At 47.5% G+C, this 23,816-nt stretch overlaps 5 protein-coding genes across 6 annotated transcripts; 1 reads left to right on the forward strand and 4 right to left on the reverse strand.

The window, feature by feature from the left end:
• Window positions 1–4,130: 4,130 nt before the first annotated feature.
• Window positions 4,131–7,803, forward strand: LOC101772647 (mitochondrial dicarboxylate/tricarboxylate transporter DTC). The gene is made up of 6 exons (XM_004960555.4): window positions 4,131–4,393; window positions 5,289–5,372; window positions 5,765–5,826; window positions 6,457–6,818; window positions 7,057–7,271; window positions 7,375–7,803. The coding sequence occupies exons 1-6, from the start codon at window positions 4,256–4,258 to the stop codon at window positions 7,429–7,431; spliced, it is 918 nt and encodes a 305-aa protein (XP_004960612.1). The 5' UTR covers window positions 4,131–4,255; the 3' UTR covers window positions 7,432–7,803.
• Window positions 7,804–8,389: 586 nt separating this feature from the next.
• Window positions 8,390–10,750, reverse strand: LOC111256617. Its single transcript, XM_022824842.1, has 2 exons — window positions 9,868–10,750; window positions 8,390–9,591 (listed from the first exon to the last, which is right to left on the reverse strand). Exons 1-2 carry the CDS (start codon window positions 10,409–10,411, stop codon window positions 9,497–9,499), a joined length of 639 nt encoding a protein of 212 aa, XP_022680577.1. The 5' UTR covers window positions 10,412–10,750; the 3' UTR covers window positions 8,390–9,496.
• Window positions 10,751–10,860: 110 nt separating this feature from the next.
• On the reverse strand, window positions 10,861–14,229 carry LOC101773051 (gibberellin 2-beta-dioxygenase 1). 2 transcript variants are annotated; one of them, XM_004960556.4, is made up of 3 exons: window positions 13,486–14,145; window positions 11,916–12,258; window positions 10,861–11,420 (listed from the first exon to the last, which is right to left on the reverse strand). In XM_004960556.4, the coding sequence occupies exons 1-3, from the start codon at window positions 13,947–13,949 to the stop codon at window positions 11,142–11,144; spliced, it is 1,086 nt and encodes a 361-aa protein (XP_004960613.1). In that variant the 5' UTR covers window positions 13,950–14,145; the 3' UTR covers window positions 10,861–11,141. The 2 variants fall into 2 exon arrangements, 1 of the variants encoding a protein (XP_004960613.1); XR_002676687.1 differs by having other exon boundaries at window positions 11,345–11,420; window positions 11,611–12,258; window positions 13,486–14,229.
• A 2,041-nt stretch (window positions 14,230–16,270) lies between these two features.
• On the reverse strand, window positions 16,271–20,052 carry LOC101773458 (mannosyl-oligosaccharide 1,2-alpha-mannosidase MNS3). The gene is made up of 6 exons (XM_004960557.4): window positions 19,784–20,052; window positions 17,946–18,895; window positions 17,548–17,809; window positions 17,196–17,393; window positions 16,919–17,067; window positions 16,271–16,836 (listed from the first exon to the last, which is right to left on the reverse strand). Exons 1-6 carry the CDS (start codon window positions 19,880–19,882, stop codon window positions 16,566–16,568), a joined length of 1,929 nt encoding a protein of 642 aa, XP_004960614.1. The 5' UTR covers window positions 19,883–20,052; the 3' UTR covers window positions 16,271–16,565.
• Window positions 20,053–21,567: 1,515 nt separating this feature from the next.
• On the reverse strand, window positions 21,568–22,481 carry LOC101773876 (probable E3 ubiquitin-protein ligase ATL44). Its single transcript, XM_022825069.1, has one exon. The coding sequence runs from the start codon at window positions 22,321–22,323 to the stop codon at window positions 21,568–21,570; it is 756 nt and encodes a 251-aa protein (XP_022680804.1). The 5' UTR covers window positions 22,324–22,481.
• Between the last annotated feature and the right edge of the window lie 1,335 nt (window positions 22,482–23,816).

The raw sequence follows: 23,816 nt of genomic DNA on the forward strand, positions 1-23,816 counted from the left end.
ACCGCCCGGCCTTGCACCACACCATCGGCCCGTGCCGCTCCCAACGTCAGTCCGCTTGGCTGGCCGCCGCCGCGAGCCTGGTAAGGCGCTGCCGCGATGGGGGACCGACGGTCCGGCCACGGGCAGGGGCTGCTGGTCGTCGCCGTGCCCAGATCCGCGAGGAGGGGCCTCGGTGGTGGCATCCCAACCTTGCCGCGGTGGGCTTGGTAGCTGCCACAGCTGTGGGCCATCGCCGTTGCTAGATCTAGGGGGAGACAGACCCTCTCGCCATGGTGGATGGTGTACTGCACTGGCCATTGACCTGCGCCTAACTGACTGCCCTCCTTGGTGGGTGGCGGCGGCTCTAGAAGGTTGGCGGCGTGCTCGAGGGGTGGGGGCAAGGCGAAAGTCTCTGCTTGCTTGCGAGCATATGACGACGACGCCCTCAGGCGCCGTTTACCTCCTTGGGGGCATCATTCTTCTGGCCCTCCCCCCTTCTGCACCTGCGAGCTTCCTGGGTGTAAACGTTGACCATGTAGGTCAGGCGACGGCAGCGACAGTGGCATCGTATTCCTCCCTGGAGGCGTCATCTTGGAAATTCACGTCAGATTGCAGTTGTCGTGGTGGGAGTCGTCGTCAACTCTCCACGGGGAAAATTTTCTTCTGTGCCTGCCTTCGTTTTGAATTGTCCATCGTCGCCTTGGTTGCTTGGATTGCTATCTTCTAGCGAACTCTTTGCCACCACTGTCGTGCTGTTGGTGCTTCCTCTGGGTGGATGCTTCGCCGCTCAGGTTGTGGTCATTGGGTGGGTGCTTTGCTACTGTTCTTGGTTGAGGTGGATGCTTTGCCACCGTGTGCTTGGGCGGATGCTTTGCCGCCATGATGCTGTTTGGGTGGATGCTTCGCCACCACTGATGTTATGTTGGTCGGGTGGATTTTGTGCCACCGCTGGTTGGTCCGGGCGGATGCTTTGCCGCCGTTTTCTACTCTGACGGATGCTTTGCCACCGTGGTCGTGCTGTGTCGGTGGATGTTTTTGCTACCGTTTTGTGCTTCGAGCTTGCTCTCCCTAGGCATCTCTGGCGACGGTGTATCCCTTTTGCAGGTTCAACTCTTAGGGTGGCAGGGTTGGGGGTGTCCTCCCCCTTTCGTGCTTCTTCTGTTGTCGGTTTGTTGCGCTTGTTGCTTCGGCTTGCCGGCTGTGAGTTTGGTTGTACTTGTCTTCAGTGTTTCTCTGTTTTAAGTCATTTATGCTCTGTTTGGCCAACATCAAGATTTATGTCTGTAATCTGCTTTCTTCTTGATGAAATACGTGCTATGGCTAGCTGCAGTTGTACTCTATTGCCCGTTGCTCGTAGACAGTACAGGACGCTACATAGGTATTTCCAGTACTACTTTGGTACTGTCTGTTTACTCTCTGTTTTTAGCAACGTTTATCTCTTTACTTTTGGCATTTGTTTTGTATTTTGATGTGAAAATGAACTCATATGAACTCCAGTTTGGAAGAATTGAATTTTTGGTGCATAATAGTACTGAGATTCTTTTAATAAAAAATAAAAGTTCTTTTTCACTGTTTATGCCAGCTAGTTCACTGTCTAACTAGTTTTGGTCAATTTTGTGATGACGATGCATGCTTATTAATGGGGACATGTTTTCATTAGCTCAGCACACATTGAAAATATCAATTTACAAGGGTCAACACATGGCATATGCTGCGTAAATTGTCATGCTCTCAATGCAGGTTCAAATTGTCCTTTTCGTTACAACAAGATTGTATCTCACGATTCTCGTCGTCTTTCACCTCATCTTGGCGACTTCGATTCGTGAATTGAAATTCACCCACAGCGACAAAATCAGAAGAGTCACAGGTGACAAATCCATGGTTCAAGTGTTTTGAGTCAGCTGACACAACCTTGCAAGTGCCAGTACTTGATTTGTCTCTAGTTTTGGTTCACATGATGGATGGCTACGACTATTTGCGCCATATCTTTCACCTTAGGCCTTGTTTAGTTCGGTGAAGTTGGCGCCGCCAAAATCACTGTACGGCACTGTAGCACACTGTAGCATTTCGTTTGTATTTGGTAATAATTGTCCAATCGTTGACTAATTAGGCTTAAAATGTTCGTCTCGCAACGTACAACCAAACTGTGCAATTAGTTTTTAATTTCGTCAACATTTAGTACTCCATACATGTACCGTAAGTTCGATGTGACGGGGAATCTTCTTTTTGCATAGTGATAAAGTTTGGATTCTGGGGGAACTAAACAGCACCTTATATGGCCATCTAAAAGGTCAACAGGAAAAAGCACCAGCTTTATTTAGTTTATACAGAGAAAATGACATTACCGTGAGGAATCTCCCCTCGTGGGCATTTTTTCAGTGAACATGCATATGTATGCCTTAGAAATTTGGTAGTAAAAAGTTGTCACTACTAAAGCAGAAATATTCGGTCCATACTTGTGCACTATAATTAGTGGATCAGCGGTCCACAAAAAGCACAACAAATACTGGTTTGGACGATGGAAGTTATGGTTGTACATCTCGACCACCTGCTTGTTCGCACCGTCTCTGAACTTGAATTTTAAAATATATTTTTCTTTCTTAATGAAAAATCACCTGATCCTCCTTAGACTAGGCCTTCCTTTTACGTGATGTGCATCCATGTGTTTCCTATGAATGCAAAAATATCGATCTTTGTTTCTTTTCGCAAAAGGTAATGGATTAGTCCCCGTATATTCCTTTTCTGACAAAATCCGGGTACTTCTTCAACGATGGTCTAGGCACGAAGGAAGACAAGACCAAGGTACGCACCTTTACTCTTGAAACTGAAGCCATGGTTTTTTTTCCCCGAACATGGAATGAGATCCATGGTAAATTTGTGGTTAATATTTTCTTCGGTTCAAACATTAAATTTCAAGGACAAAATAATAATAAATTATATGGCATTTAGGATAAAATAATCATAAAATTGTCTAATAATCTATGCTTATCCTACTCTAAACGTTATATATTTGAAAATAGTTTTCGCATATACTTTTTCTGGTTCACGTGTTTGCTCGACTAATATAGATATAAAAAGAAATTAAAATACATAGATAGATACTCCCTCCGTCTCCAATTACTATTCATTTTATTTTTCTAGATACATAGCCTTTACTATAAATCTAGATATATGTATATTTAAATATGCAGCAAAAATTATGTATCTAGAAAAATCAAAATATATAGTAATTTGGGACGAGTACATACTGGAAGTTGAAATATTGCTGCCTGGTTCCAGTGTCGAGAGCTGTGGCCACCAGGAAGTGTCACTAATCAGATCTGGAATATGCGAATAAAGATTAGTGAGCAAGTACACTACGAGTGGCAAATACCATGTGGTACAAAGCATGGTTCTTTTGCCAAAATATTGACATCGAGGATCTGTTTGGTCCTTTTGGAGCTTGAAGGATCAAAGGTAGCCTTTTCAACGTTGTACAGGCACGACTTCGATTACCGACCCCAAACACAGTTCATTTTAGGCCATGTTTAGTTACTCCCAACTTCCAACTTTGACACTATGCAAAAAGAAGATTCCCCATCACATCAAACTTGCGGTACATGTATGGAGTACTAAATGTAGATGAAATTAAAAAGTAATTGTACAGTTTTGTTGTACTTTACGAGACGAATCTTTTGAGCCTAATTAGTCAATATTTGGACAATAATTCACAAATACAAACGAAACGCTACAGTGTGCTACAGTGCTGTAACAGTAATTTGGCACCTCCAAAATTGGCCAACTAAACAAGGCCTTACTGGACTGGACCCAAAGCGAAGCACTCTTTAACGCACTAACCAACCACAATGTTTTGACCATCTCCATTACGCTTTCCCGACGGGGTCACGTCATGGCAGCCCGCGGGGCCCCACTACCGCACCGCTCTTGCTCCATAGACCAAGCCCGTACACCCCTGCCTCACTCCACCCACCCTCTAGCCCCACACGCGGCCACCGGTCGACCCCGCACCGTCCGTGTACCGCGCCCACGCGCCGAACCGGGCGATCCCGCACGCGACGTCGCCCACGAGGTCCCCGGCGCGCACCTGGCTGGCTGGCAGGCCGCAACCATTTTCTTTTTTTTTCCTCGCGTTAATAAAGCGCAACGCCACCCAGCGATCTAGCAGCCGCCGCCTCCTGCTCATCTCCCCCCTCCTCCTCCCTCGCTCGAGCCGCCTCGTCCGCTCCGCTCCCTCACCGAGCCGAGCGCAGCGCAGCCCGATCCGCAAGAGGGAGAGATGGCGGACGCGAAGCAGCAGCAGCAGCAGGCGGCGGTGGCGGCCACCGGCGTCTGGAAGACGATCAAGCCCTTCGTCAACGGCGGCGCCTCCGGGATGCTCGCCACCTGCGTCATCCAGCCCATCGACATGGTCAAGGTACCGTGCCTCCACGCCGCTCCGCCGCTCCCTCCCCCGTTCGGCGTCCTAGTGCTGGTGTGTGTGTGAGCTGGGGTGGCGGGATCGGGGGTTTGCGGGCGTAGATCTACGGGGATGGTGGATGCTTGCCACTCGAAGTGGTGGGTCGGTTGCGTATCTGCGGAATTTCCGCTCTGGTGGTTGGATCTGGTGAATCGAGGGTGGCCTTGGGTTCAGCGCAGTGAAACTAAGCTTGCTGTTGGGGGTGTTTCGGTGCGGCTAGACTTAGATCCGTGTGAATTGCCGTAAATGGATCGTGTATGCGTGGGTTGGTGGGGCTGGAGCTTTACGTTTTGCTGGCCGCGCGATCTGTTGGTAATAGATGGTAGAATTAGCTTGCTTGGGTCGCTTAGGTCCATGGAGATTGGTTTGTGCACTGTGACTTGAACTGATGTGAGGTGTCCATATCTGTTAGGTTCTCGTTTGGTAAGATCTGGGTATGTATGGACGTCTTTAACTGACCATCGAATGGGTTTTCATTTGTAGTAGTTAGGTGTTTCTCTGATTCCCTGCAATTTGGGAAAATTTCTTTGGTTCACTCTGTGTTTGAGTGGAGTTTAGCAAATAGAATCACAATGCGATTGACAATTAATCTATTGGCCAAGATCTGCTCCTGTTGGAATTCTTTCAATGGACTGTCATGATTAATAATGCTTGCACCTAACAAGAACATTAGGTCATGGTGAAAGGGAACCACATGTTTTAACTTCTGTTCCAACTTGAAAATTGGCTTAGTATAGATGTCACTGTCAAAGTCTTGATGGCATGCCTTTTTGGAGCTCTATACTATATGGCCCTTGGCACGTGGAGTCCTGTCCAGCCCAACATGTAATTCTTATTGTTGTTTTGGTTTCAGGTGAGGATCCAGTTGGGTGAGGGCTCCGCTGGTCAGGTCACGAAGAACATGCTTGCTAACGAGGGGCTCCGTTCCTTCTATAAGGTTTGTTTTTCTGGGTGTTTTTTACCCTTATCTTGTACAAAGTCCTTATATATATTATTGATTGCTGATCCAATGGTGCTGCAATGTTCAAGAGAAGCCAAACAGGGTATTAGATTTGAGGATTTGAGTCTCTGGTTTTAGAAAATTATGTTTTGATTTTAGATATTCATTTAATGCAATCTGTACATTTGTAATCCAGTACATGATATGGTATGCTTTAAGGCTAGCATCTTTGCGTTTGACCTTATATGCATCCAAGATGTGGCATTTGCATTTTATCTTGCACAGTACAGAACAATGAGCTTGTGTGGTTGTGTTCCATATGGCATTTTCAATTAATTGATATCTTGGATTGGCATGTAGCTTAATTGCTCGTATATTTTTCTTTGCAGGGTCTGTCCGCTGGTTTGCTAAGGCAAGCGACGTACACGACTGCTCGTCTTGGATCCTTCAGGTTTGTATAATGTGTTTCGTTTATGGTAGATTCACTTATTGTTTCCTTTTGATTTTCTTGCACAAAAATCTGTGGGTGAAGATCTGCTTGTTTTAGCATATGGTTTCCATTTGAATGTCAAGAAAGGCCTCTAGTTTCTGTTGATTGCATATAGACATTGCTAGCTTCTATTGGTTAGTGCCTATCAGATATATGGTTGCATATACTAATTTGTTTCATGAGCTGTGCAGTCTTCAAAAATGACTTGACTCTTAAAAGGAGTGCCATGATATTGATGTTTTTTCATTCATCTGCACTGTTTTGTATGATGATTTTTCACCAAGGAATAATGCTATTGTAATGTTTTGTTTGATGTTAATATAAAATCCTGTTTCACCAAGGAGCTTGTAGATTCAATTTTCTTTTGTTTGATGTTGAGTGAATCATATGATTTGGTAGTTGGCGTAATTATTACCACTATACTGTATAGTGAACAAACATTGCCAGTGCCTTTTTTTTTGTCAAAGTCATGCATGCATATCTAAGATTAGCTATGAATTTTGAGCTATTTTATCTTGGTTTTGAATTAAAGTTTTACATTCTTTCCAACAATTGTTTTATTATTTAATTATGAGCATGGAACATTTCCAGGGTTCTAACCAACAAAGCAGTTGAAAAGAATGAGGGGAAGCCGTTGCCACTAATTCAGAAAGCTTTTATTGGTCTGACTGCTGGAGCAATTGGTGCTTGTGTTGGTAGTCCTGCTGATTTGGCACTCATTAGAATGCAAGCTGATTCAACCTTGCCTGCCGCACAAAGGCGCAACTACAAGAATGCTTTCCACGCACTCTACCGTATCTCTGCTGATGAGGGAGTCCTTGCACTTTGGAAGGGTGCAGGCCCAACTGTTGTAAGAGCTATGGCACTGAACATGGGTATGCTTGCTTCCTATGACCAGAGTGTCGAGCTATTTAGGGACAAATTTGGCGCAGGAGAAATTACTACTGTAATTGGTAAGGTTCTATTACCTGATATCCTTGTGCATTTTGTGCTATGTTAATGAAATCGAATGCCTGTTTTTATGTAACTGACATTTTGCCCTACACGTATAGGATTTTTCCTGATTTTTTTATGTTACTGATTTTTGCAATACTTATGTTTGCGTATTTCCATCTGCTTCGATATGTATACTATTATGGAGCCATGTTAGGCCTGTCAGTTTCCTGATGCAATCGTCGAATTTGATTACAGGAGCCAGTGCTATTTCTGGATTCTTCGCCTCAGCATGCAGTTTGCCCTTTGACTACGTGAAGACACAGATTCAGAAGATGCAACCTGATGCCAATGGCAAGTACCCGTACACAGGGTCTTTGGACTGTGCCGCGAAGACCTTCAAGAGCGGTGGGCCATTCAAGTTCTACACTGGCTTCCCGGTGTACTGTGTCAGGATTGCGCCCCATGTCATGGTAAGCGAAAATGCTTGGCAATGCTCAGTTGGACAGTTAATTTGTCTGCCTTATACTAGTCTGTTGACTCTGGTATACTCATCGATTGATAATGTTTGTGCAGATGACCTGGATTTTCTTGAATCAGATCCAGAAGTTCGAGAAGAAGATTGGCATATAAGACCTACATATCAAAATGGGGTTAATCGCTCCATGCTATCGTAATAACATTCCAGCTGCTTTGACACTCCAGTAGTTGGTTTTGGTAGGGACAAGTCTGGACCAGTTTTTACCTTAGCTTACATGCCAATTATTGTCATTACAATAATCGTATTATTTGTTGTACTGGGGCAATTTTTTGGGGGGGGTGGAAATGCTTTTGTTGGCTGGGATGCAGCCACAAGGAGAGGGGATACTACCTAGTCGTGCCATTCAATGGAACGGGACAATGTTTCATACAGATTTTTTTTCTGCAGTGAAGCTTCTGCTAAGCCTTTTAAACTGTCGCATTTGAGTATTCTTTTTGGTAATGAAAAGGAGGTTAGTTGGGATTTGTGGCAATGATCGGCTGAGCTTGTCGAATTGTCCTCCCGTGATTGGTAAGCTGCGGCACGCAGAGGCTACGAGCTTTCTCAACCAGCCTCGGGGGATGCATATGGATGTGGATGGTTTGGTTGCATGGGGTGATGCATATGGACGAAATTCTAATGTGGATGTTTGGTTGCATGGGTTCCAATTCAAGGTCTTGGCCCGCCCCAGTGGAAACCCTTGTTGGAAATTCTTATATACATGCTCGCACGCATTACCTGTCACGGGTAAGAATTAAGAAATGAAACGCACACAGCACGCAATTGATAGCTGCTCGAAGCCAGGATCATCAAAAGAGGAATACTTCCTCCGTAAATGTAGGTTGTTTTGGTTCCGTTTCAATTTCAAAATGCAGATAGTATTTCCCAACATTCAGACAATCATCAGTATAGTCCCTCCGTTTCAATTTCAATTTCAAAATGTAGATTGTTTGGGCTTTTTTAGGTACATAGATAGTATTTTCCAACATTCAGACAATCATCAGTATGGATGGTGAAATTGTCACTAGAATCATCTCCATCTTGATTGATAGCTGCTCGAAGCCAGGATCGTCAAAATAGCGTACACATATATTACAATTACACCAATGGGGGCTTCTGCGGGTTCGTGTCACTGTCGAGGAGGCACAGCACAAACCAAGCAATGCTTCAGCAACTGAACATGCAAAGAGAAGTAAAGTAGCAAGGCTACTACATTCTAGATACCTTCATACAGTAATCCCCAGAAGAAGAGAAGGGCAAGGACCATGATGCGAGCCGCTCCTTATTCCAACATAAGCACAACATTAAAAAAATTAGCAAAGTGTTACTCCATTTTTCGTAGAACGCTTTCTCTTGCCCGCTGTTCCTTTCAGCTCTCGAATCTCCCCTGTATTGATAACAATGGAGACAGTCGTCATCTCTGCAAGCATAGGTGGACTTGCTACTTGATCCCTCTCTTTCTTGATTGATAGGTAGTTAAAGCCAGCACCATCCAAGGAGCACAGCATACAGGCCTGAGGCCACAACGGATGCTGCTGCAGGTTCGTCAGTCGTCACCATCAAAAAGGCAGAGCAGAGATGGATCAAATACCAAGCAATGCTGCAGCAAATCAATATCTTGACAAAACTGATATACATAGGCTATTACATACTCCAAGCTTTGGCACAGCAAGATCCTGACAAAGAGAAGGAAAAACAAAAATCACAGTGTGAGCCTCTCCTTATCCATGTCTAAATCAGTTCAGCTTAACGAGTAGGTTCCTCTGCTGCTAGGAAACATGCCACAGAAAAGTTAAAATAGATGCTTAGAAGTCTAGAGTACTAGTATGAGTGAGTTGGTAACTTCACATCTTTCCTGACGAATTACCCTCCTACATTCTGCCAGCCATACATCATATATCTGTTTACGGGAAAAAAACGCATTTTTTTCGCTCTAACAATGTAGCTGACTGGAGAATTGGTAACTTTACTGCACTACTAGTACAAATATATTTTTTTTTTCATATTGAAGAGGCAATACACAGAATCTAGGTAAATATCAGGTGACATTTTTCTTTCCTGTTGTGTGTTCGCTAAAACTCAGAACCCTTAAGCGCAAATCAGACATGATGCATCCAAAACTTGATCCTGATCTCAGTCAGTACGTCCATTATTGTGGCAGCAAGGGGAACTCAGGCCTCAGGGCAGAAAGGGCTTGAAACACGGCTGCCTTGCATCCTGCCGACTCATTGGCATTGGCGCCTCCTTCCTCATCAGCCGCGGCGGTTTCGGACCTGCTTCAGGCAACAATCAGCAGACTTGTTCAGATCTTCAGACTGCCACCAAGATGGTTCAGTGGGGGCGGCAGAAAACAAATTATTGCACATCGAAGATCGATGCTAATGAGAATTTGGAAATGTGGAAGATTTCCCCATTTCTCCGTCGTGATTAAGCATTTGAGCCTTGCTATGCTACATCACGTCTTGATTGAACGATCGATGGTAATGGCCCTGAAAAAAAGAACGATCGATGGTAATTTGAATGGTTCAAGAACAGGCTTTTCCACTTACCCTTGCTGCTGGGGGATTTGAACGGCCTTGTACGGTACGCGCCTGCAAGGGGCATGAACACGCCGGTGCCGCCGCTCCCGTTGTGACGCCTCGCCGGCAAGAAAACGCCGGTGCCGCTTCTTCCATTCTGACGCCTCTCCGGCAGCAGGTTAGCGCCGGCAGGTAGAGCGGGTACCGGCGTCGCAAAGATCTTTACAGTTCCAGGACAAAGAACCGTGTCGTCGTTCTTCCCGGAACCCGGTGCGACATGGCCCATACTCCCGCCGCCATTGGTCTTCAGGACTCTGCTGACGTGTTGGTTGTGTGGGGCTGCAATCGCCGGACGAGGCCGGTGTTGGGTTCTCTTTCCGGCGAGGCTGAGGATGCTGGCGAGATGCGCGGCGAGCCCCTCGATGACGGCGTGGCTGCGGCAGGCGGTGGCGGCGGAGTTCTTCACAGTGTCGTCTACGATGCCGATTTCCGCGATGATCTCCGGCGGCAAAAGCTGGCTGGCAACCTGTTCGAGCTCCCGCGTGCAGTAGCCGCCGGCCATTGTCCTTGGCATACAGGGATCGAGGGAGGTGTAGTGTTGTGGGGGTGGTGGAGTGGAAGACGATGTGGCGAGTGGATGAGGTGGCCTTTTGTACGGCGCATGAGAAGTGGGAACGGAACGCGCGCGCGCGTATTTTCCCACGATCTTCCTCTCTTTCCCGCGTTCTGATTTTGTGTCAAAAAAAACACGGTTTAATTATGGGAAGGCTATATACATGTGGAGTTAATAATGCTTCTTGGGTTTTACCATGAAAATTTATACATTTGCTACTTCAGAACATATATATCCTTCAAATTGGTCGATCAAAAACTTAGTAACCCTTAGCAAATTGGGCCAGGCCAAAGGACACGAATAGGGCCCAAAGAAAATTTGAAGGCCCAGAAGAAACCAGTCCGTGTGAGAGGACAAAAAAACAACACAACGCACTGGTTGGTGGTGGATTTGAAGCAAAATTAAAGCCATTTGTGCGAATCCACGCATAGAAAACTCGTGATTACGTGTACATTTCTATCATTTTCGTCTGGCCATTCTCGCGTTACAGGCTTTCGCCATGGCCGGGCACACTGGCCCCTGACCGCTTTCGTTCCCACAAGAACAGGGGCACCGGTGCACGAAGCCGCTCTTGCTTCACACGAACACAGAAGCTATACCACACACAAGAGAGAGAACATTTCTACGCTACTACACATCATCCAGAGGCTCGCCGGCGATCGACCAACCACCAGCGCGGCGGCTTAGCTGACTAGCTGGTGGCGGCGGCGGCGGCGGCGGCGGCCGTGGCGGTCTCGAAGTATCCGAGGCGGTTGTCGGCGAGCTTGGTCCTGTAGGCGGACGTCTTGTACTCCCTCCATGTGAACTCCCTGTAGCGGCGGCGTCCTCCCTCCCGGTCGACGAGGCCCGGCAGCGGCGCGAGGCGCTCCCGCGGCGGCGGGCCCCCGAAGAAGATGACCGACACCCGCGGCCGCGCGCTGCTCACCATCACCCGGTGCCGCACGCTCCGGAACCGCCCGTTCGTCAGCACCTGTTATCAGCACGCAGGCAGCCACATGGATCAGGAATCAATCAACAATGGGAGATTTCACTAACAGAGGTAAACTATTTCAGCCATTACTACTGGCTGATTTCACTAACAATGGGAGATTATTTTTTTTTCTGTGAACGATAGATCAGCCTGTTCATGACAAGCAGGCTCCGTACTGTTAGGAGGATACCAAAAAAAGGTTTGTCGATTGGGACGGAATCGGTCGCCACTTGGGCATCCACACGTTGCACTCGCTCGGACATCACAGCCACGGACGCTGATCAAATGCGGCCTGCTCGTGCCGTACGCAGACACAGAAAGACCCCTTCTTTTCTTTTTCTAGTAGCAAAAAGCGACGACATGACGTGTCGGGGGAGCCACTCGCTTTCAGTACCCAAGTTGTAGAACTCGACATCTAATTGCCAATTTCATAAAGAAGAAGAAGAAGAAAATCGAGATCAGGGCATGCAACAGTAGCAAGATTAAACACGGTACCTGGAGTGCGTCGCCGACGTTGACGAAGAATGAGTCGGTGTCGGAGGGCACGGCGACCCAGGTGCCGTCCCTGAGCTCGATCTCGAGTCCGGCGGTGGCGTTGGAGCGGAGGACGGAGATGATCTGGGGGTCGGTGTGCTCGCCGAACCCCGTGAGGCGGCTGCCTTGCTGCTGCTGCTGCTTGGGCGGGTAGTGGTTCACCCTCAGCATGGAGTCGCTGTCCCCGTCCAGCACCAGCCTGGTGAACACGCCCCTGTCCTCCAGCCCCAGGCCTTCCGCCATCAGCTCCAGCACCGTGCACGTCATCCGCCGCACCGCCGCGACGTACTCGTCCAGAAGATCACTGATGAGAGAGAAGCAGCAGTCGGGTGTCGGGGTCCGTCAGGCCATGGGTTTCGATGCTCGATTACAATACAGTCTGTAGATGCTACTGCTAGATCGCTGAAACATCAGATGCAGAAGACATCAGCAGGTGTCTCTGCCACAGTGCCATCACGTTGAGCAGGAGGTGATAAGAGTCGGCAGAAAGCTGCCGTCAAGGCTCCAGGCCAGCTCGGAGTAGGACACTCGCGGCGGCGACAGGTAACCCAAGTTGCGATGGAAAAAGCTATCATTTCGAAGCTCAAGGTTTAACACTATCATTTTGACTTTACAAAAGAGGTAGTGAGGAGATAAGAACAGTGACTAAGCAAAGGGATGACGATCACGGAGGTAGCCGCCCCGGCTGACACCTCCGCCTCCCCGCGCTCTGATCCGCCCGGCCGGGAGCAGGAGATGGATCGATCAGCTCAGCCTGGTGGTGCCACCAGCCATGTGACGCACGGGTGGGGTGGTGGCCGGTCAGGTGCATGCATCAGAGGCTCTGATACAGAGCCCAAAATGTCACCGGTTTACCTTGTTTCCGGCCATTTCTTTTTCTGTTCTGCGGTTCGGGTTTTGTGTTGATAAGAGTTCTTTGTGTTTCGATATCTGTCCTTAGATTAGTGATGACATGACACTAGATCGCACGACATTTTTTAAATTTGTTCGATCATTTTCCATCATTTTTTTGGGGTGGGGACAGACAGCGCAGAGGTTCTGCTCACCTTTTGGTGAAATTCGGCACGTGCGGTTTACCTCTCACCTCTCCCAATCAAGCTTTCTGCTGCTTCTTTTTTTTATTTGTGCCACGCTACATGAAAAGTACAATGGCATTTTTCTTAATTATTATGCCTCCAACACAGCTCAAGTTCAAGTAAATTTCTACTCCTCAAATCGTAGACCGAGACCGTTTTGTTTTGACTGATCATGCTCCAGCCGGCGATTTGGAACGGATGTAGTATTTTTCCAACAAGTATTACTACTCTGATGATTTTCTAGCTATCAGCAAACATAGCATTAGTAAAGAAATAAGAAATCAGCGAAGTTTAAATTCCAGTCAATAAATATCAGTACGAAACAGCATCTACGCCTGCTGTTGGGCCCACAAGCAGTGACTGCGCTCTCGCCCCTCTTGCCCAAAGCGGAAATTAGCAATGCCGCCGCCAATGCAGAGTGTGATTTATCATACCAAGTAAAGAGAGAAACTCACCGGAAACAGCAGGGCGACGCCTCCGCGGGCGCGGACGGCGGCGGCGCGCCGGGCGACGCCACGGGCGCAGCAGCGGCGCCGACGGCCGTGACGCCGAGCAGGAGGTACTCGACCCAGCCGAGGTCGCCGTTGCCGCCTATCCGCTTGCTGTTGTACCCGAACGGGCCGCCTCCCGGCGCCGCCACCGCCGCGGCGGCCTTCTCCTTCTCCCGCTGCGGCAGCGCGAAGAAGGCGGTGGCCGCGGCCTCGACGCGCGCCAGAAGCGGCCGCGGCACGCCGTGGCCCGTCACCTTGAAGAACCCGTGCTCCTCGCACGCCCTGGCCACCGCGCGCGCCGCCGCCGCGCGGCCGCTGGTGGCCGCCGTGGACAGGTCGACCTCCGGCACGGCGGCCAGCGGCGGCGCCGCGCGCTGCACGCCCGGGAGCGCGATCTGCTCCAGCTCGCCCTTGGATAGGACAACCATGGCTACAATGCGTACGAATTCCCAGTGTTTGTGTGTGCGTGTCCAAGAAACAGAGGAGGGAAGCAGAGGAATGGTTTGGGGGTAGCTCGACAGGCTTTCTCGCTGGGATGGGGGAGGGAGACGAAGGGGGTGGCCTCTGCTTATATAGGCATGGGGGGAGTGGTGGTCAGAGGTGTATGATACTACCACCTCGATGGATGCGTGTGGTGTATGACACTGTTCCAGATTTCCGACAGCTACCTACCTGCGTCGTAGGAGTATGATGCAATGCACTGAGCACTGTTGTGATATCTCTCGCATGCCAGATCAATGTATTGGATCTTATCCCTGTTTTTTTTTTTTGAAACTTTGATCTTATCCCTGTTGGGGGCTGGCTTTTCACTGTGTGAGGTGTTGGCAAAAGCGGTCGTTATCAGAGAGCATAGAAGGCTCACAGTGGATTTACTACCATTACAATCAGGTGATCAAGTTCAATGATAAGCCATCGCAACCGGGTAACCGATCAATTCGGAAAGGCTGTGCAATGGTGGGTCTGGTGGAAGATGCAAAAGGATGGAAAATGTTGAGGCTTCATGTCAACTTTAGCAAAGGGAAACCCCATTTTTAGCCATGCCCACAGCGTATCAACCTCGAAGGGGAATCACCGCCGGCGCTTGGACCTCAGAGGCGGCGGCGGGCCCCCTGTCGCGAGAGCCCGACGCCGCGTGGCCGCTTATCATTTTCCATCCTTGCTCACGAAACAAACCCACGGGCGCCGCAGCCGCCGCAGGGAGGGAGGTGCCCACGCGGCGTTCCGCCGCGTGTCCCCCAGCCCACGAAGGAATCCGCTGGCGTGGCCAGTCAGACGGGTCGGCCGTCCGCGCCGCGGTCCACCCACACACCCACCCGGCCACCGCTGGCTCCGCGGCCGGGACGCGCGCCACCAGGCCACCCCGGCAAGGAAAGCTGGCGCGCGGGCGACAGGGACAGCGAGACCGCCCGCTCCTGCCCATGCCATTCCCATGCCGCCCCGCCGTGCGCGGGCTGACGAATTGCGGCACGTTGCCGCGGGCATCGCGCGGGCCAGCAGAGGCAGGGCAGAGGGCCAGGGGCCCCGCGGCGTGCGGGGTGGGCGGGCGAGCGGTGGGCGCGTGGGGCGGACGCGTCGCGCGGAGGAGAGGTGGTGGGACGTGGCGTGGGCCGGCCGTGCCCACCGCGCGTCGCGGTCGGGCGAGGCCGCTGCCTGCCGCGCTGGCGCCGATCAGGCCGACGGACGCGACGCGCCCCCAGGCTCCAGCGCGGCAGCACCAGCAGCAGGGATTCCATCCATCCGCCATCGGCTTGGGCCAGTCGAAGCAACGCAACCATCGTATTGGATGCTCCGCACATTGTATTGCGCGCCCGGGGATGTTTCGGAATTTGGCCCTCCAAGCGCCGGAAAGCCACATTTATAGGATGACACAAAATACCAAACGTTTATTTCACCTCTTCCGTTGTACGAGGTGGGCATCTTATAAGATATACTTTTTTCGTTTCAAATCATAGATCGTTTTGATTTTTTAATTTATTAATTTTGTTATGCACTTAGATATATCTTATATCTAGATGCATAATAATATCTATAAATGTAGAAAAATCAAAATAACTTATAATTTGCAACGGAGGAAGTACTATCTCAACTGCATACTCGAACGACTCACTGATCATTTAGCTAACTTTATGACTTAGTGGCTACAATTTTACTCAGTACTGAATCTAAAAACCAACATTTTACCATTCAATAATGACCGAGATGTCAGAAATCAAGGAAAGCTAGGCATGTGACTCTAATTATAACTAATGCTGGTGCTCTGAGATAATTCCGAAGATAACATAATCTCTCAGCACACGTTTGGTGCAATGCAATAACATAGTGGACTTACGTAATTCAAAACTGGTCAGCAGTATAATAAATTAATGGTGCGATACTATTGAACTGGTGTATGATAAATTCATAGAAGAAGGGTTCTTGTAATCTTTGATGTTATTGTCTTGAATGTTACCGCAGACACAGGTTCGTTCACCAGTGTGATAGTGCACTAATTGAACATGGTGAAATCTGAGGATATTCCATATATTTATGATTTAAGCATCGGTTAAAGCGAGTGACTTGCAATGTGCTACACTATAATGACAATCGGAAAACCCAAGCTGGAATGAACAATGTGTTACCAATTAGCAACCACTTCAAATGATAAGGGTACTGCTTGTACTCACCAGTTAACCATGGAGAAATGGTGGAACATCAGAGGACAAGAAAGGATGGACGACACATGATCATACAATTCTAGACAAAATATCAGTGCAAGTGTGTAACAGCCAACTGATTTTAACTGATTTCAAAATTTGAAGTTAGATTGTACAGAGTATAAAAGTTGCACGGCCTTCCAATAAATACAAGTGAAAATCCAAAATCCTCAAAATCAAGCATGACGATTCCACGATCAAGATCCTGCCTCCAAGATTGATTCCTATGTTGCTTCAAGCTCACGTAAAGGGATTTTCACTCCTCCGACTATGTTGTCAGTTGTCAAGTATATTTCTCATATATCCGTTACTTCTCTCATCATGATCATACAACAGTTATACACTTCAAAACTATACAGAATGTGAAGCCTGTTCCGCAGACCGCATGACTGGAAGAGGATGGGCCTCTGTATTGAATACATACTTATCTAGTGGAAGAGTATTGCTTTCATCAAACAGCAAATACAAATATTTCAATGTTTCTCCAAGGAAGAAAGTTTCCATTTTGTCTCTCCTATGAGGAGGTAGGCTGGTGACATCATCTAAGGAACTGTAACCACCTGAATCAACTTTAGTGTATTTCTCAAAAGCCTGAAAGATCTGCCAACCCCACTCCCTGTACCTGTTTGTGAAAAAGGAAGAAAAAGATGAGCAAATAGTGACATGATGCAAACTGAGAAGTAGGCAATTCCCCGAAATCTTACTTGGGATCCTCTGTGATTCTATGCAAAACAAATAGTGATTCCACAGTCTCTGGGCGTAAAAGATTGTGACGATCAAGTGGTTTTATTATAATATCATTGACATATTTGTTGCTTTTATTACCACCATCAGGTCCCCCTTCTGGATTACCCTGTAGAAACCTCGTAGCATTAGTGATTAGCATGCAAAATCAACATATACATTTAACCATCAGAAAATAAAATGTAATATTGACCGAACTAAGGATTAGGATACCCACTATCTGAGAGAACCCCTTACCTCAATGTGGAAATAAGCTATTTCAGGAGCAAGGCCAGTAGAGGTCACAAAGTACATCTCAACACATGTTTTGGCAAGATCTTCAGCAAGCTGGAGATTTTCGATGTCTTCATCAGTTAACAAATTACTTTCAAGAGCCTTTTTCTTGGTGATACCTTTAGTTGCACCAAGGGCAAGGGTACCAGGAAGAAAACACACCTGCAAAATGAAGACATCCCATTGCTAGTTATCAAGGAAGTCATGCAGAAAACAATAAGGTCACAAAAGCTTGCCCAGGGGAAAAAATCATTATAAGGATAAATGATTTCTCAATTGAGTGCAAGAGGATAGATGTTCAATGAGAGCTGCATACCAGGTGATCCATTTTAGGACTAAAATCACCATTTCGTCCAAATGGAAGCTCTCCAACAAAGACCAACTCGTTTGGAACAGTTTTCCGAACAAGAAGATGTTTGACCCCTCTCATTGCTTCAGTATACATTTCAAACAGATACTTCAAACTAGTGTCACGATTTTCCTCTTGCTGAATCCACACTTTTAGTAGATACTCATAGTAACTGTCACCACGAGATCCTAATCTAATATTCTCACCACTAAATTGACCAGAGGAGGGGCTGCACATGAAAAAAAAATTAAAAATTAATCTCCTCTAAATTTTGATGCCTTTGAATGCAATACAATGGAATAGCATTAAGATGGAATGCAAAAGCAATTTATTTGCAAAATATATGAGGGTCAAACAATGCATACTTGATGTAAATAGGCACCAGACCCTCCACCTTTGGGAGTGTTCTCATATGCTCTAACACCTTCATTGCCTCCCTGTCATACTTTGGATCCCCTGATACTTTGCTGAGGTAACTGAACTCTAGTTGCAATGTTGAAGCCTCTGAGGTACTGCTTAAGCCATCTGGGGCTGCATGTGCAGTTCGGTCACGAAGAATAACATCACTTAAAGGTATAGCTGTTGGGCTTGATGTAAACGCCAACAATAACCTGTCTGCTAAATCCTTTGAAACTTCCAAAAGTCGCTCTGGATTAGCTTTTTTATATGATGCTGGTATCCTAGAGTCACCTGATCCTGCATGATCGCCACCACTCAAATGGTATGCACTAAGAAGCCCTCCCAAGACACGGATGGTAGTCTCAAATAAATTAACCTGCCCTTTCTCACTGATTCTTTTCATTAGGTTCTCCTCAATCCATTTTGATGCTTCGGAAACAACATCATCAGCACCCATTATTATCGCAGTGTCCAAAGAATCCACAATTGTAGCACCTAGACCTCCTAATCCATCAGTGCCTCTGTGGCTCAAAGGCATAAGCTCATCATAACCCATTGCATAATTTCGGTAACCAGACCATGCATGTTCAAATGCTTCTTTAACTTTCTTCTGCCTAGAGGTCCACTCAGATGGAGACTGCTGAAGTAGAGAATTATTTTTGTAGATTTCATTTGGTGGGAGACGTGGGGGCAGCCTTGGTGGTTTTCTCCAAAGTGTGCGAATATTGGGAGCTCTCTTGACATTGTTATTATGCATCTCTTTGCCATGTAGGTCACCAGATACAAAACCCTCTGGGCTTTTGTGCAGAAATAAGTATAATAAGCCAGAAACCATCAACAGGCTCAAGAATTTACCAACAGTGAACTTTCCACAACGGTACTTGCTGCTGTTAGTAGCCAGGGACTGTACAAGCATCTACATATGAGAAGTAACAAAGCTTTAGAGGGAAGAACAACTAACACGACCATAACAGTCTCGAATACAAGTTTCCTATATGCAAGAAACGAAAAACAATTTATGTAAAGGGCTGTTGCTTCATCATCAGGGAGGATAGACAAAGATCAGTTCTTTTCATCATACATGAAAAGTGTAGTACTGAAGTTCCCAGAAATGAAGTAGGGCAAATAACATCCAAATGTAAAGTACCAAAAGAGCGTTATTACTATTTATACTATCCATTGAGCGTTACAACCTAAAAACATATTCTGAATTTTGGCGCCAAACATGCTCAAATATCACAGATATATAAGGTAACATGGTCTACAAATTCTTCAATCCATGATCTGATATGGACATCACATTTATTAAATTCACTGTATCTACACCGCAAGCAATGGGTGAGGTACAAATGTTGAAGTACATGGTAGAGCAAGAGCTTATATGAGACCATACTAACTACTTGAACCCTCGAGGTAAACCAATTCACACACCGACGAGCATACACGACCTCCTGATGGAAACAACCATTTGAATTTTGATGTAAGCAGATCGAAACAACCAGGGCAGCAGCGCCACAGATACCAGAACCTCCAACCAGGGCAATTTCAACAGTGAGTACCACAGATCCGATGCCACGGAACCCTCATTCCACCCAAAGTCGCATGTCGCAACACCTTCAACCTTCTCAACGACACAATCACACAACCAACTAATCGAACAAAATCACTCCCCCTCACAACGAGTCAAGTCGCCGCGGAGATCAAGCTCCAACCCCCAAGTAGAGCTACCTCGACTCTAGGGAAAAAGAATCCTCTTTTTGGGGGCAAACAATGGGGGGTTGGATCGGGAGGGGAGGCGCGGCACCTTGAGGCGAGACCGGTGGCGGAACTTGGCGTTGTTGTAGGCGCCGCCGGCGCCCACATCGCGCATCGAGTAGGGGAGGGGGCCCGAGCCGCCGCTCATCCGCGCGGGAGCGGGGGTGGCGCGGGGAGTGCCTTGTAGAAGCTTCTGGGAAGAGGCGGGGCTCGCCTGCGTCGCGCGCGAGATCCGGGTGAGGTGAGAGGGGAGCTTGACGCGGGACAGACGGGGAGAGGGAGGAGGGAGAAGCGGGTCGGGTGGGTTGGGTTTCGATGTCCGGCTCGCCGTTTCCGTTTCTTGACTGTCTTGGTCTACTTCCAACAAATCTGGCTAAGCAAAAATTGCAACATGTATTAGTGCCCTTGAACAATATTTGAACCATACGGTTTGCTCTGCATCGCGCTACTGGTATCTCTGCTCATAACTGTATATATTTCAATAGAAAGACGTTGTATACACATTTAATTAGAAAGTTATTGTATATGTACATGATAGAAGTAATTATTATTAGATAATAATGTATTCTTTGTCATATGTGATTACTGATGTTGCTAAAAAAACGGATCACAAGAGGATTGCCAAAAAGTCATTTGGATTGTATTTCATTGCTCGCGTGATAACAATTATTTAAAATTGGTTGTTTCACGGGACACATGAGACTATATATTTTTATTGATCTATGCTATTTTGAAATATTTGTACTTTTTAGTATGATGTTACAATAACTTTAATATAGGAATTGATATATATTCTTTAGTTCAAACACTAAATGGAGGACGATCCAGAGGGAGAGAGAGAGCTGGAAAATACAACTATTTGGGCCATTTTCCTAGGTGCTCATGGATATCATAAAAAATCTTAAAGTTTATATGAAATGTAACATGAGAGTGGTTAAAACTTTCTTTCTCTATTTCACTCTATATCCGTGTGCTTCCTCCCTATGTTCCTTAGAATTCCAAGTCTAGAAAAATCTTTGATCTTGTGTTTTTTTTCTAACATTGTTTAATCGACCAGTGTGAGTAAGGGTTTGATTCAAATACATCTTACAAATGAAAAGTACTATCATTATATTAATTATTGCAATGTTGAGGAACACAACGTCTTGCAATCTTTGTATTATTACCTGAAGTAAATGGAAGTTGGATGGTGTGGAACTAGTCAAGTTAGCATACGCTTTGATATATTATTGCTTACCTTTTGTGTTGTACTAACTATTGAAACGTAGTATACACACATGCTACGTACACTAAATTTCTATGAATGAATACATGCACACCCTACCTATATGAGCATCTCCTAAAAAGCCGAAATAGTAGATCATGACATTAACAAGGCTCGGTGAAAAATGAAAAATCCATGTCATCCTGAAACAGAAGGACCTTGCCTTCTAAAACTATGACAAGAGGTCTTGCACTTTTGCTACTTTTCATGTTTACTTAGCACTTGATTACTTGACTTCAAGGAACATCGTCCAAGGTTCATTTAAGTGTTTTTTTGTCGGTGCGGCCATTTGCCCATTTCAATGAATTTAGGTGAAAACAAATACATGAAACACGACGTGGAAGTCTTGAGTATTCGTCTTTTTCTCTTGATTTATTTATTCTCACCAGCAGTGCTATGTGTAACATTTATTAGAACACTACGACATCCATCCATCCTCCTCCAAGTTCCAGCAAATCATCCAAGTTGCTAGTCACTTCCCTAAAACCAAAAGAAAAGGAAAGGAAACACACAACAAACAACATAAAGCTACTCCTACCATGTACCTCCTCTCTGATCGATACACACTACTAGAGCTGCGCCTCCAGGTCCCTTTCCCCGTCGTCCAGCAGCCTGCCCTGCGGTGGCAACGCCGCCGCCGTCGACGTGGACCCCCGCGACGTGCCGCCCTCCTGCTCCTTGTCGGCGCAGCCCTCGCCGGCGCACCTTGCCACCACCTCGGCGCGGCAGACGGGGCACGTCGAGCGCTCCCTGAGCCACACGTCGACGCAGCCCCGGTGGAAGACGTGCATGCACAGGGGAAGCAGCCTCGCCGCCTCGCCCTCCGCCAGCGCGCCCAGGCACACGGCGCACTCCCTCTCCTCGGCCTCGTCGCCCGCCGCCGCCGCCGCCGCCTCCTTCCGGTACGCGAACTCCGGCAGCGCCGCGATGGCGTCGGCGTCCAGCCCCGTGGAGCGCTTCTTGTCGGGCTCCGCCGCGGCTGCGGCGGCGGCCTCGGCCGCGTCCCGGCTCTCGGAGCGCCGCACAAGGTACCACCGGATGGCGCAGAGGATGAGCAGGATGGCGAGGAGGGAGCCGAAGCTGATGCCGAGGACGGCGATGTAGGAGGTGGTGGTGCAGCACGCGTGCGCGGACGCCGTGGCGGCGGCGGCGTCGTGGCGCGAGGTGTAGGAGGGCGCGCCGACCGAGACGGAGACCGCGAAGCAGGACTGGTCCGCGGGGAGGCAGCCCGCGGCGGCGTCAGGGGCGGGCACTCCGGGAGAAGAAGGGGAGGAAGAAGACGGCAACGGCAACGACGACGACGAGGGCGGTTGTCGCGACGGCATTGCGGGCGCGTGGGGTGGTGAATAGGAGGCGGTGCATGCGCGGGTACAGGAGCTTTTGAAGGTGCTGGTTGCATGCCATGGCTGGGGATGGAGCTAGTGCGGGTGGCGCGAGGGAAGTGCGGGCGCTCTTGGGGTGGGGAGGAGAGGAGATACGTTGACCGCCACGGCGAACCCCGCTTGACAAGAATAGCCTGGTCGGGCCGTGCATGTTTGAGTCTATAGCTTTTCTTTCTCCGATTTTCATTTCAGTTTTGCTCAGTTATTACTGGTTTATTTACACTTCGTTTGGCATTTTAGCACACGGGAATCTTGGTTTCCATAAATAAATATAAAAGGACTACAGAAAAATATCAATGTGAAACTTTTTTTTATCATTTTTCTAAAAAATGAGGTTCATCATGTCGTGTTTTCTACTATCTAAACTTTACTCGACTAGAACATTAAAAAGTAGACGGCAACTACCCCTACATAAAAATAGTTGGGCGAACATTAATGGAAGGAGGTAACATCGCAAGAAGAGAGAGGCATGATCGAAAATTGCATATGGTTGGATTTTCATCTAATGGCTCTTAATCATCAAGTATAAAAAAAAATTAAAACATGAGCGTATTTAGAGGTAAAACTTCTCATATTATGTGTCAGCCACACTTATGTTCCCCCCTTCTCTTTAGATCTTCACACAAATTGTGCCTTTTTCATATGTTTTTAATGAAGTACCAATATTGAAAGAAAAGAAAAGAAAAGAAAGAATCATGGTACTCTAGCTTGGGGATAAAAGTTGAGTTTGTAAAAGTGCGTTGCTAGCGCCCAGACGTCCGATGGGAAAACTTTCCATCGGGCACTCTGTTGGTCCATCGCAAAATCAAAAAATAATGTCTACAACATAGAAAAATAAACGTTTGCAACATAGAAAATCACCGTTTGCAACATAAAAAACATGTTGAAAAAAATTTATTAGCCATCTGTTAATGATGAGGAAAAAAATCTGCCGCAACATCTGTTTCGTGTTGCATGGAACATTCAAATCTTCATTGAAAATGTAACATCCAGATAAAACACTTGCAACACACTAGTAGAGAACTTGTCTTTAGTCCTGGTTGGTAGGGAGCAAATCTCCCGAAAAACCATCCGGGATAAAATAATCGAGACAAATGGGGGGGGTCTTTTGTCCCGGGTCACTCAACCGGGACTAAAGACCCCTTTTATCCCGGTTGGGAATACCAACCGGGATAAAAAAGTTTTCCAAAAAAATAAAAAAAAGCACCCGCGGGCGGAGGCCTGCCTCGGCTCCCGCGATGCCGGCCTCCGTGCGCCGCCGTCGAGCCACCGCATCCCGCCGCTGCCCGCACCCCGCGTCGGCGTGCCTGCTCCGGCCTCGCTCGCCCGTGCCGGTGCGCCTGCTCCGGCCCTGCCGCCTCCTGCTCCGCCTCGCACCGCCTCCTCTCTTGCGCGCGCATCCACCCACCGCTCCTCGCCCGTCGTCATCGCCTCCT

The sequence above is a fragment of the Setaria italica genome, chromosome III, assembly GCF_000263155.2.
Source record: "Setaria italica strain Yugu1 chromosome III, Setaria_italica_v2.0, whole genome shotgun sequence".
Lineage (NCBI taxonomy): Eukaryota > Viridiplantae > Streptophyta > Magnoliopsida > Poales > Poaceae > Setaria > Setaria italica.